The sequence below is a fragment of the Falco rusticolus genome, chromosome 9 (assembly GCF_015220075.1).
Source record: "Falco rusticolus isolate bFalRus1 chromosome 9, bFalRus1.pri, whole genome shotgun sequence".
Lineage (NCBI taxonomy): Eukaryota > Metazoa > Chordata > Aves > Falconiformes > Falconidae > Falco > Falco rusticolus.
This window is the reverse complement of record NC_051195.1, coordinates 3,558,658-3,571,992: the sequence shown is the minus strand read 5'-3', so window position 1 is coordinate 3,571,992 and position 13,335 is coordinate 3,558,658. Positions and strand designations below refer to the sequence as shown.

Here is a 13,335-nt window from a genome sequence, read left to right as displayed (position 1 = left end):
AGGTTTGACCAGCTGATCCGATGGCTGTTGGAAGCTTTCAGGCTTCACTGCATCTTGTGAAAAAACCATGCACTTACACAGAGCTATGTGGTGAAGTGAAAACCTCAGGCTTTATCTTGAGAACATCAGAGACAGAGTGTACTGATATCTGGGATACCACTTGATTTAGTCTCCTGGGGTGTTTTTAACAGCTTTTTTCCCCCCACAAAACATGCAGTTTTCCCCCCTCACCAAGGGCACACGGAATCACAACATCTAGCCGTCATTTTATTTGGCTTTTCTGCTGCCTAAGCTCAACCTAGCTGAACAAAACTGAGTGCAAATACACTGCTCAGCGATCAGTGATTGTTTTTTAAACCTGACTGCATTCTGCTGACTGCTGTCGAAACATTATTTATTTATTTTACCTTGGCAGAGCTTGATTTTCTTGCGGCAGCGCTCTTCTGCCGAAGGCCTGCACATGTCCTTTGACCGTCAGCGCCCCATTGCTTTTGAGTCACTCCTGGTGGAAAAAAATGCAGAGAAAGTAACATTATTTTCAGTGTCCTGAAGGAGACAAGTTTGAAATCGTTGGTTTTAAATGGAGCACAAGCAGGAGGGAAAGAGCAACTGTAAATGATCTGATTGCCCTGGGATCTGGTTAGCGGTGGGATCCTATTTCTCCCTCCTCCCAGGAGAGGCACTTGAAACACCCCTGGGATCCTGGTGCAAAGATGTGTTGGTGGACAGTCACACAATGTGTTCAGGGCTGAGCCAAAGCTTGAATATCTCTGCTTTTGATTTCCATGGCTTCAGGCACGAGTGTGGAGGGATCGGAGAAGATGGGAAAAGCAGATTTCAACAAACGTCACTTTTGTGTAGTCTGCAGAACTGGGAGCACAAACAAGCGCATTAATGGGCTGGATGCTGTGAGTCTGATTTCTTTTGAACTAAGTCACCTTCCCATTTAAAGAAATACAGTAACTTTAAATCATATTCACAAATTCTATTGCATCATAGACTTTTCTAGTTCACTGATAACTATTACATCAATGCATCAATCTTTGATATTGTCATCTTCTGTTTTCTGTGAGCTCTAGCCTGTCTGCAACTTCTTACACAGAGCTAATTTCCAATAACGTGGAGTCTGGGCTACTGCAAAGATGCATTACGTCTCCTGTTAACAGTTTTGCCAGAAATTACGTTACTTTCTATTTTGTAATAAGCATCCAAAATTAATTTTCAGAAATTCTCTATTTGGATTTAAATCTCTTGACATTACTGCCTGATGCTTTATAGCAACAAGTCACACTACTGGTAAGACCTGTTTTTTGGTTTGGGGTTTTTTTTTCTTCTATTTGGGCAGCCTGCCATAGAAAGTTACTAATTTTCTGAGATGCAGAATTTCAGTTTACATGTAACTTTATACTAACAAAGGAATACAAATCAGCTCCACTTTAAGAAGTGATCATTAAAGGATATCCAGGGTTCGTGGCTTCATCTCCTTGGGTGGAGCTAAGGAGTAGAAGGCGAAGTGGGGGAAAGTATCAGGTCTATCCCCCATCCTGAGATCTCCTCGAGTCCCACCATGGAGCAGTAATCACAGACCACTAACGGGTTGTTTGATGAACCTTCTGCTTTAATAAACTATACTAAAACACACTTGAACACTTTACTGGCACAGCTCCAAGATGCCAGTGCCACTGCATATATTCATAACTGGTTTGAAAAAAAAGGGATTTGCTTTTGTCATTGAGCAACACAAAGTCCTGAGCAACACAGAAAACAGCTGGACTCATTGGCCACGGTAAGGTAAAAAAAAGGAACCAAAAAACAGCTGAAACAGAGGGCCCACTACACATTTTTTGGCAAAGAAATAATGCATGGTCACAAACAGTGAGAATGCGATGAAGCTGATCTAGCACTGGATGATGGTAACTGCTGGCACAAAACACGGGTGAGATGCCCTTGAAGCCTGCTGTGCACCCTGACGTGTACGCAGCGAGGAGGTGCTGCGCGTTCAGTGAAAGGCAGAATCCACCTGCATCCACATATATATATAGGGTATATATATATGTATGTGTATATATAACTATATATATAGTTACCCATATATATAAGGATAGGAGTAACTGCTGGGTGAGCCTTATGGAAAGGTTATTTTCAGTATATCAGTACTCTGGTGAATTACATGGGAATACCTTCCTGATGAAAAGCGGCTATATATGCTGTCTTATTTACTTTTAAAACAACTAAATAGGGAATAACTTGTACAGAAGGATAGAGAAAAAATTCTTGGAATGAGTTAATGCAAGACCTCAAAATAGTCCAAAAGTCTGATCAAACCCATATGCAATTAAAGCAATAACTTCCACTAAGTTATCAATATTTTCCTGAAATGCTTTACAGTAAGAAAACCCTAGTTATCTCATACTGAGCTGGAAAGCTACAACAGGAGAACATCAACTTGTGAATATCAACCAGTACACAAGGAAATCCAGAAGGCTGGCTGGAAATAAATCAGGTCCAGAAAAGCATGTTTTGCCCGATGGCCTTTCATGAATTTCATTCAAACATATTTTCAGCACAAGAGAAAGACTGAATACTACAGGGTCAAACAAGAACAAGTTGTTAATGTCCATTCCGTAGATTACATATACCATGCAAGTTATTCTTATCAAAGTAACTTCCTGTGGTTAGCAAAAAATCTGGAGGTAACACCTTCCAATTTCCCACAGATCGCTTGAAACAGATTGGTTAATTCTTGCTTGCCTATCTCAAAACATTAGCTGTTTCTGGAGTAGGAGAGATAAGAAGAAGTGAGGTGGGAAGAAAAAGAGGAAATACTTATTTTCTTTGCTAAATCATCCAGAGTGGAGTTTTGCATTGCATTTAATACCATATCCTGTGCGATGACATTCTCATATTATGTGGAATCCTATTGTTGGAAAACATTCAGACTTTTGGCAAGTCATTTAATCTAGTTGCTGAGACAGATTAAATGGCATCGGTGGCAAAAGCTCCGGTATTTTTCATGATATTAAATCTGGTTTTGGAAGCTTCACATTTGTTAATTCATGTCAACAGAAGAAGCAAAAAAACCCACCCTCAAACCTTTAAAAAGAGCTTGAATCTGTGTTTGAAATGAAGACACTTCAGGGAGCACAAGGGTTTAGCTGAGATGTGTCACATACAGAGTTTTCATACAAATTCTCACTGCTGACAAAACACATTGCACTGTAACTCTTGTTAGACAATGAAATGCAAAGTTCAGTTTTTCCCTGGTGCGAAAGCATGGAAGAAATCGTATTTCAAGTACTTTCCATCTCTGTGGGGAGTTTAAGAAACTTATGTAAATCTGAGTTGAAATCCCAAGGATCTGTTTAACCTCCCCAGACCTTCCCTTCCCACCATGACCCACCTCTCCAGCTTACGAACGGGAGATGCGATGAGGAATGGAGGAGCACTTGCTGGCAGATGAACTTTGTCCTATTACATCTTCACTCTTTTTATTTTTTTCCTCACAAATACTGTTTGTTGAACCAAACGATACGCTCCTTGGCAAGGCATCTGGACATCCGGCTACAGACCAGGGTTTTCCTAATTGCGCAGTGCAGCTGGAACCGATTCTCCCAGGCTCGAGTGCCTGGATGTCTGCCTCGGGCCAACTGGCAGCCGGCTCAGATAATGATTCAGAAAAGATGTACTTGTAAATCGGCTCAGTAAAACACGGATAGATTGCAAAGGTGAAGGTGCTGGTGAAAAATAGCGTACCGCAAATATTTGCCATGCACAGGACAGCCCAGTTTGGAGCCAGCTGAGGTTTTGTACAAAACTTGAGACATGCATGAAAACAGTCTGCAGGAGAATGCTATTTTGCCAGTGTTTCAGGTCTTTGCTAGACACATACAGACTGCTATGCTGGGGGTGGGGGGTGGGGTTGCTTGATGACACCCCGAGTGATGCTGGGCAGAGCTGGAATGACTTTAGACCACTGGCCCTGGCCCCATCTCCCGGTTTTGTCATGAAAGTCGCATATTTCATTCATTTACTATTCATAAGCTGACAAATTTCAAATGCATGTCAGCAATTCTGGCTTCCTCTGCTCCCACCCCTGCTCACTCTACACCAGTCAAGACTGCCATCCACTTTGAACCACCAGCATCACCTCCAAATGATCTCCTATGAAGGCTCCAGGAACCTGCAGCAGTTCCCTCAAAACACCGTAAAACAGCATTTCAGAACAAATACACCAGTATGTAAAGGGGAAAACTTTTCCATTTACCTAAAAAACCCCATTTTTTTATTGATTCTTAGCTCACCATCCAAGAGACCTGCGAAGGGACTCTGGCTTCCTCCCAGGTCCATGGCAGCCAGGTTCCCTACTCCCTACAGCCCCCAGGTCAGCACTGTTGATTACCCAGAATCCTGTTCCTCACCTGGGAATTAAAGGACATCGATGACTTGGCTGCAGGGTCAGGGAGGCATCAGAGCAATCCCTCAGCTAATACAATGTCTTTGGCATCACTTAAAACATTTTTTTTTAAGCCTTTTTCTCCTTCTATGCATTATTCCTGCTGCAAGTTATCAACAGGTAAACCACATTAGATTTGTTTACATTTTCTCGTGAATTTTTAAATTCAAATAACTGAGGAAGCGTTGAGGAAGAGAGTGCCATCATTAAAGATTCACCACGCTCCCTGTCAGTAAGGGCTGGGAGAGATCGTAATTCACTTCTTCAGATCTGAAGTGAGTCATCCAGAGAAACCATCCGGACATTACAGATACATCTAAGATGAAAGCCAAGTCAGAATGAACACCAGCACCAAATCCACATCGTCTTCATGTGTCATAAAGAAAGAACATCGTAAAATTGCAGAGACTACTGTCATCTGAAATAAAACTGAACAATGAAGGTAAACTTCACATGCCTGGTACTAAAGGTAGAGGCAGATGACTGCTGAAAATCACATCTTATACTCAAGTTCCTACTGAAATTAAATTGATTTGTAGGGAATTTACTGGCAAATGTTGTGTTTACTTGTTAGTGGAGAGAGTGATGCATCTCCATGAAGCCTTGGCACCGTCACAATCTTGCCGTCCTTCAAGGACCTTCTCCTGAGCCTTCAGAAGTGATGCTGAGGTCAAGGAAGAGGTGAGATGTTGCATTGACAACGGTCCTAAGGCAGCATCCCCGTGAGGACGGGCACAGGCAGGGCAGGAGGCAGCCCCATAGCTACATGTGGATTTTACTGTCTTACAGTCTCATCAAACATACATCTGATTTTCATCTCTGCAGGATCTGACATTCAACAACCTTCACGTAAGACTAGACAGCAGTTCTCACTAAGATACTTAAGGAGCACACACTGCCATTCTGATAGCTCAAACACAGCTAGAAACCAAACTGTACTTACCCTTCAAGAGAAGATGGTAGAGGGAGGGTGCATCAGTCCTGTTAAAGCATCTTTGCTGAACTTATAAGTAGCACGCACTTACTTACAATGGGGGTCAAACAGCAATATAGATTTAAAGGAGGAGAAAGCAACTGCCAACTCTTTACTTGAAATCTTTCTCATCATGAAAAAAGCCAAACCAATACAAACAAGTACTTTGCCACAAAAGAAATACTTCAACAAAGTTGCACAAAGATAACAGTATTTTAAGGCAGCTTTGTTGAGAAGATTTTCAAACCGGAGTAAGCAAAACAGCCTGAAATCATTTCAGTCTGAACAGAATTCATTATGTAAACAAAATAGGAAAATATTTTTTTAAGATGTCAGGATGGATTTTCTTCTATTACAAGTAGCATCATGAGATTTGTTAACTGAATTATCTTTCCCGGCTTGCACACCTTGAAGCTGTAGCTGGCTGCCTGCAGAGATGATTACAGGATCTGCCATGGAACGGACAAATGAGTTCTGGTCTGCTATCAAAAAGCCAGAAGTAGTAAATCTCTCATTATCCATGCCGTTAGAAGAAAGGTGCTCATCAGGGGGCTAGAAATAGCACAGGAATTATACCTTGAAGCCCATGCATAAGAGAAAAAAATACACGGTTTTCATTATGCATTGCTATTATTCTTTATCTGCACTTAATACAATAAAGTGGGGAATCACCCCCAGCATATCCATCACACACAGAGACAAAATTAAGTAGATTCTTCACTCTCTCCTTTTCCACTTTCTCCTCCTCCTCCAAGTTTATTTATTTTGTCCCTTTTTTAAAAATTTCAAGTGGTGTGGAGAGGAACACATTCCTAGGCTTCTCTAGGCAACGTAAGCTTATGCTAAGAGATCTCAACCCCTAGAAGCAGTGACTAGCTCACCAGACCTGCCAAAGCCCAGCTGTGTGGACATAACTCAGGCCAAGGACTCAGACGGGAGTACACCAGAAGATTTAACTGATAGCGGTTCGATTTCTTCAGTCTAAATAACATGGTCCACCACTGGAGCTCTTTTGAGAGCTTTAGGAAATGCAGTAGGAGGGGAATGGGGAGCTCAATAACAGGGTGTTAGAGGTACGATATCTGTAAGGCATGGAGAAATAGGGGTGGATCACGAGGGATGACAGTGTTTAATAGCCAAATCATTCTCTTTTCTAATTTTTCTTCAGTAGTTTCATTGTAGAAATAGAAGAGGTGCCATAAATGCCACAGGTTCCTATTCCTGGAGGCAAGAAGCAAGCTATCAAGCTCCCCAGCGCCGATGAGCCTAGCAACAGAGGTCTTGAAGTTATATGATCCCCCCCACTTTGGTGTCACTGGCTTCCACCCCATCCCTTTGCACTGCTAAAAGCAACGCAATATTGTTGATACATTCCACCATGATTCTGGGAGATGGTTACTTTTTTATTATTCGGACACATTTACCATTTGGACACACTCAAAACCTGCCTGGACACGAATCTGTGTGACCTGCTCTAGGAGGACCTGCTTTAGCAGGGGGTTGGACGAGGTGACCTCCAGAGGTCCTTTCCAACCCCAGCCATTTTGTGATTTTCCCAAGAGGATTTTGCAAAGCACTGAGAGATTGTGCATGAGCAGCAAAACCCCCAAGCTCTCCTTGGATAAGACTACTCCCCTCTAGGTGATTCTGGCAAATTCTGACCCCTATATCAGCTGCTGTGTCCTCACGCCAAGGTAAGGGGCAGCACAAGGGAGATGACATCTTTGGTTTCTTGAAAGCTCCTGTTTGGTGGCCATGTTATTCTTTTGGAAAGCTGTTGATACCAAACAATTATTCGGGATTTTTCAAACAAATCTTCCTGTGAGGTCTCAGCAGCTCTGGAAGCAGCATCTGCAGAGAAATCACAGGAGGGGTTTCATCCTGGAGGTGACGTTTGGGACCATGCTGGAAAAGGCAGATCAATGGCAACCAAAGATGGAGATGAAGAGCTGACAGGCTCTGAAAGTCTGTCACTGGAATGGTACAAGGGGCAGGAGAGGAGAAAGACCAAGAGAGTCACTGGAGGCTGTTTCATGTAAGAAATGCATAACACTGACTTTTGGGTTAGACAAACCTGAATAAAATGTTTAAACATGAGCACTACATGGGTCAGAATTTGTACAGAAAGAAAGGTAGACAGGAGATAGAGACAAAGAAAGGAGGCAAATCCAAGCAGCATCAACATTTAATTTTTTCAGGTTCTACTTATCTCTAAGACATTCTGAATACTACTCCTGGTTCAGATCCTTGCACTAAGATTCGTTGGTACCTACTGTAACATTTTGGCTTATGACCACTGAGCACCTAATGTACTCTCAAAGTAAAGGTGTAACTAACAGAAACATTTCGTATACAAGGAGCCACTGGAGGGGAACCTCCACCACTCCCAGGGTGCCCTTCATAGCGTGTTGCCAAGACATCCACATTTTAGTGACCATGTTCATTTCAGAAAGTACAAGAATGTTTGAGGTAGAAAATTCTTAAGTAACTGTAAACATGACAAATACTATGCATAAGCAAACAAAGGAAAAGCAGTTCTGCAGCCAAGAAGTATATTTATGAAGAGTTATTTTAGTGCTATTACATGTATTCATGTAAAGGTCATAACACGCACAGAATTTGATGGTACAAATGGGGTTTGTAAAAAATTCCACCTGTGTTATTCAGAACTGGTAGCAATTAACAATTGTGAACATTTGCCTAAAGCTGCTCCTGCATCATAAGAGTTAGAGGTAATTGTTTGGCCTCAACAGTTCAAAGTTTCTTACATTTGTCTGCTTTTCTAAGACCATAACTTTAAGACAAGAAACTGTAGAGAGGGCAAAAGAAAACCTGTGCGCTGTCTGTTATGCATGTGTTTTATGACTCAGTATATATCCTGCTGCAGGGATTTTTCACCACGCTTTTGCTTAACAATGGTATTTCCTTTATTGATTTTTTTTTTTCCTTTTAATACTCTTAATACAGTGGTGGCTCCAGAAAATGATGTGTGCTGTGAGTACAGATGCTTTTGTCATGACATCAAAGTAGTGATTCTAACACACATCTATATTAGTCCAATTTTGTTTCCAAAACAAAGAACCAGGATGTTCACATGAGCCAAATTTGACACTGGACGGTTTGTACAACAGAACTAAATGCAGTGGAGCACCAGTCATGCCAGATTTGATACAGACTTTTCATGTTACTTTTGTATAATAGAAGCATTCATTTCTGTACAATACTTGGGATATTACTTCTTTCTGGAAAGTCTTTCATATTAACTGCTGGGATTACAGACATCAGAAACTGGTTGATAATAGGGGGTGCAGTAGGCTAAAACCAAGAGAAAAAAATAATCAGTGTTCACTGGGTAGAAACACAGTAAGACTTAAATAAGTATAAAGACTAAAAAGTTTATAAGTCACTAGTTTGATCACAAAGTAAATAAATTTATTTTGTGATAATTAAGAATACATAGCAGCTCCCACTAATTTCAGTTGTCACCACCTTGCCTCAACTCTAAATCTAATGACTCTTCATGCAGCTGACCTTAGTAATTATTCTACCACGTAGAACTTTTTGGTTGGTGAAATATTACCTACATTTGCCTGTTGAAGGGAAAGGGAAAAACAAATCTCTATTCACAGCATGCCTTCACCACGCAGCTGTGCTTTGTTTGATCTTGGAATTAGCCCTTTTGAATTCCATCGCAACAGGTTTAGAAACAGAGATCATGCTAGAGATTAAAACAAAAACATAGTAATACGAACATAAAACAGAGTACGGTGGATTTTGGTTTTATTATCAGATTCAACAAAAAATAATGGGCAATTGCCTTTTTTTTGGTACCACTCAGGCTTTCAGTTCAGAAATGGAGGGTGCAGAAAAGCTTGGGATTGAGGATTAAATGTTAAAGACCTCAAAACCTTCACTTTTGGCATCTTTTAAATACTGGTAAGGAAGGAATGAAACGTAGAGTTGTCAGGCTCTCTTTTGGCTGTGGATGTCACCCGAATGAGAAGGAGCAGAGCTGGGAGCTGTCAGCACCTACCTGGCCCCACCAAACAACTGAGCAGCCCAGCCCGACCAGGCAGCCGTGGCCACTTTTCCAAGGAGCGATAACCTGCTGCCTAGCAACAACCCGAACCTCATGATTGTACATTCCATTTCTTGTGCAAAACTAAAAGCTCAGATCCCAAATTATTGCATTCAGCAACATCAGACCTGAAACAGATGGATAAGAAAATGCATTTTCCTTTACTTGCTGCAAGACCTCCTTGCTCTACCACGTTGCATTCACAAAACACACCCCACCCACCCCCAACACATTTTGATTTTAAGACCAATCTAAAAAAATATTCTAATATGCGAATAGTTATTTTCACAATAATTGTTTCCTGGGAGCTATTTTTATGAGTAAATAATTCACATACCTCTACATTTTAAAGACGAGGCCACTAAGATCAATTGAGGGCCATAAACAAAGGGTCTGGTTCTCTTGGGTGTGAGTGTGCTGGACAGTGTGACATAACCGTGCTTACAGGAAAGTTGTCCCTGTGTTTTAGAAGTCCTGATTTTTCACTTATTGTTTACTGCATGTGAAATAATTAAAGAAAAACCAACAAAAAACCCCACAACTGTTTTGCACTGTGCTCTCTACTTGGATCAAATTATTAGCTTGATTTCCAGAAGGAATTGGATTTATGCCCTATCCTTCTGTCTGTCCAGCCTGGGCCATTGGATCTTGTGGGCTGTTTTAAGCAGCACGACAGAAGGGTCCATAGCTGATCTCCAACGAGCTTTGTAGAAATGGGAAGCTGCCACAGAGAGAAGTTCACTGGGTCTCCCCTGTTTGACCCACGGAGACGCTTAGCAGCTGGGCAGGATATCCATAGTGCCGCGTCGCTCATGGCAGGTGCTGCTCCTTCTCCTGGGAGCAGTGAGGAGGCATGGGGGGCAAGTGGAAGAGGGGATGGACAAGGAGATGTGAGGAGGAGGAGGAGCACCAGGACAATACTTGTGTCTCCAGGTATGACTCATGGGCTTCATCAGCTCTGCTGCTCATGAAATGACCTCTTTCTTGTTAGCCTCTATTTTCAATTTCATCTGTTTTCATTCTATAAAACAATATGGAAATCTCATGCTAAGATTATGGAAATTGAGAGGCTTAAAGAAAAGTTAAGTGCTGGAGGCCAATCTAATGATGCCGTAACTGCTTGACCCCAGTATTGCTGTACCTTAGACAATCATGTACAACATCTGTCCTGTCTAAAGTCACATAGCAAATCACTACCAGAATACTCATCTTCCTAGGTGTGCCTACTATGATAGACACAGCACTGGATACTCAGATTTTACTACAGAGAATACCTGGAATATTGCAGTGTGAAGTAATAACTGAACAACAATTATGAAATGCTGAAGTAACTATCTATCAAAGGCAAAATTGTTACAGATGATTACCACCACCACTTTTTTTGTCCTACAGTTGTTCTGTTCAGCAACAACGTCTGATCCAGAGCCAATGCGTAAGCCGTTACATTATCTAGCAGCACTCTTGATCCAGCCCAGCTCCCCCAGCCAAATTCTGGCATCTCTCAATTCTGTCTTTCCACTGGGTGCTTTGAGACGAGAATTGATCCCTGAGGTCTCTTCAGGTCCACCAGTTACAGGAGACAGACTTTGCTGAATGTGCTTTCAAAAACCTCTTTGGTCATTATCGATATTCTCTCTAATATTAACTACCATCAAATCCTCCAGCTAGAAGCTGCAGAATGACCTAGAGGACATTACCAAGCATTTTAAAGCTTAACAAGGAGAACCCTAAGAGCTCACAACCCCATGCTGATGCCACCGATGCTCAGGTGGGACGTGACCAGGAGATGATCTGTCTGAAGCCAGGAGCAATGAGCTTTGCACTGGGAACGGGAAAAATTCATCCTTGTGCAGAGAGCCAGTGCAAGCCTGGATGCTTTGGCAAAGGAGAAGCTCAGATGGAATTTTCCTTTAGTAAAGTTTCAGCTGGAAATTTAGTTAAGACATAAAACTCTACAGCCTATCTACATTGCTATGGCCCTTGTGCAAGCTGTATTTTGAGGTCTCTACTCTCCATTCTGGGCTGGTTCCCAGCTGAACTCTCATGTTGTAACATGACTTTCCCCCCCTCAACCTCTCTAACCCAAGCAAAAGCACCAAAGAAAAATTCTCTGGAAACAGACAGCATTTTATGGAACAGGTTGTGAGTATTAACCTGACCTCCTTGCAACAGACTTGTGCACATAGATTGTGCTAGTGGATTACTCACTGCCAGCCGCATTAACTGACTTAGTTAATATGTGTATCGGCAAACCACAATATCTATTTCTACCTGGCTGCTGAATCCTTGTGAAAAATACAGCTCCAACCTTTTTTTGCCCCACACCCGTACTCCTGGGGTAACCTTAAGTAATTAATGCATTACTGTGGGTACACTCTTGTCTGCCACTCTACTGCCAGTCCCACGCTTTCCTGTTTTAGGATGGTGTCCTGGCTAAATTCCCAGCCACAAAACCACTGCAGGTAGCTGTGAGAGGCCAGTGAAGTACTTTGTTTCCACCAACTATGCTCCCTTTCCTTCCAGAAATAACAATTTCACTTCCCCTCTGAACAGCATGTACCCTTCCCCCTGCCCCCCCTCCTCTCTCACAGTACAACTATATCTTCTTTTTATCCCAATTTTCTTGGACCAATAGGCTCAGGTAGATGTCTTTATTGGATTACTCAAAGTTACTTTGGTTAACTTCCACTGTTTTTAGGATGGGATGGGTTTTTGGCTCTTCTGCTGTTTGCTCTTTTGGTTTGTAATGGACTTTTTTTTACATCCACTCAAAAAAAAGATACCTTAGTGGCTTTTACGTCCAAAGGCAAAATGGAGAAGAGCTTGGCCATCGCGGGGGCACGTAGAAGTGTGTGCCAAGAGCACTCCAACAGCTGCCCCACCACGAGGAGGCAAACAGGGTCTCAAGCCAGCAACATTTCATTTTAAACCATGGACATCTACTCTCCTACTGGAGCTTACGGATCCTGTATTTTGTTTCCCGTGATACAGACATGCATTTTGGTTAGTGAGAATGATAAACAGATGCGTATACACAGGTACTGAATCTATAGAGTACTGCATTATTCAAGAGAGTTGAGTCTAAAAGACCAATTTTTACAACAGAAGTATTTACTGTAAATTAAAATCCTACAAATTGAAGCCAACTTCAGAGGTTTAGCACGAGATTCATGTGTTGTTTTAATCACTCAAAAGACTAAGCTCAAATAATGATAAGAAAGGAAAAGCAAATTCAGGGCTGCTCTTTTGTACATTGCTTAATATATTCTGGTAATCGCAATCCTATAGCACATACTCATGTTACACGTGGACACACACTCCAGGGGTACCAGCAACAGCATGCACAACAGCACGTTTAATCTTACGGTCATTTGGGTTAGAGGTTTTGGTCTCCTTAAATGGATCAAAACACAGGCTTTCAGGATAGTGCCTTTTAAAAAAGAAAAAGCATTTTAAATACATTCATAAGTAAGCATACTATTTGGATGCTTAGTAGGGTAGAAGTAACCTATGCTGTAAAAAAAAAACCTTCAGCAAGTTATTAATGTTATTTTAAATAAAAGGGTAAAACTGTTGCTCATACTCTCAAGTGAAAGCATCATTTTTGGAAGATCAGTCTAGTCAATGTCATATTGATTTAGGACCATCTTATTACTCTAAATGTATTGCTGCATTAGTTAGACTAATAGTGGGGTTAACACCTTGGCCAGAATGCTACAGTGACAGGTATATAAATGCAGATTTATATAATTAAATCAACATTTAAGGAAACTATTAATCCACATTACGCGGTGGGTTGTTGCCTTTTTAAAAAAACATAAGTACTGAAAT

General features: G+C 41.5%; 1 protein-coding gene across 1 annotated transcript in view; it reads right to left on the bottom strand.

The window, feature by feature from the left end:
• The window catches only part of C9H10orf90 (chromosome 9 C10orf90 homolog), a 68,115-nt gene that overhangs the window by 35,011 nt on the left and 19,769 nt on the right, over window positions 1-13,335 (bottom strand). Inside the window, exon 2 of the mRNA XM_037400054.1 lies at window positions 408-502. Within this exon, the coding sequence (XP_037255951.1) occupies window positions 408-502 (95 nt within the window). The remainder of the gene's footprint in view (window positions 1-407; window positions 503-13,335) is intronic.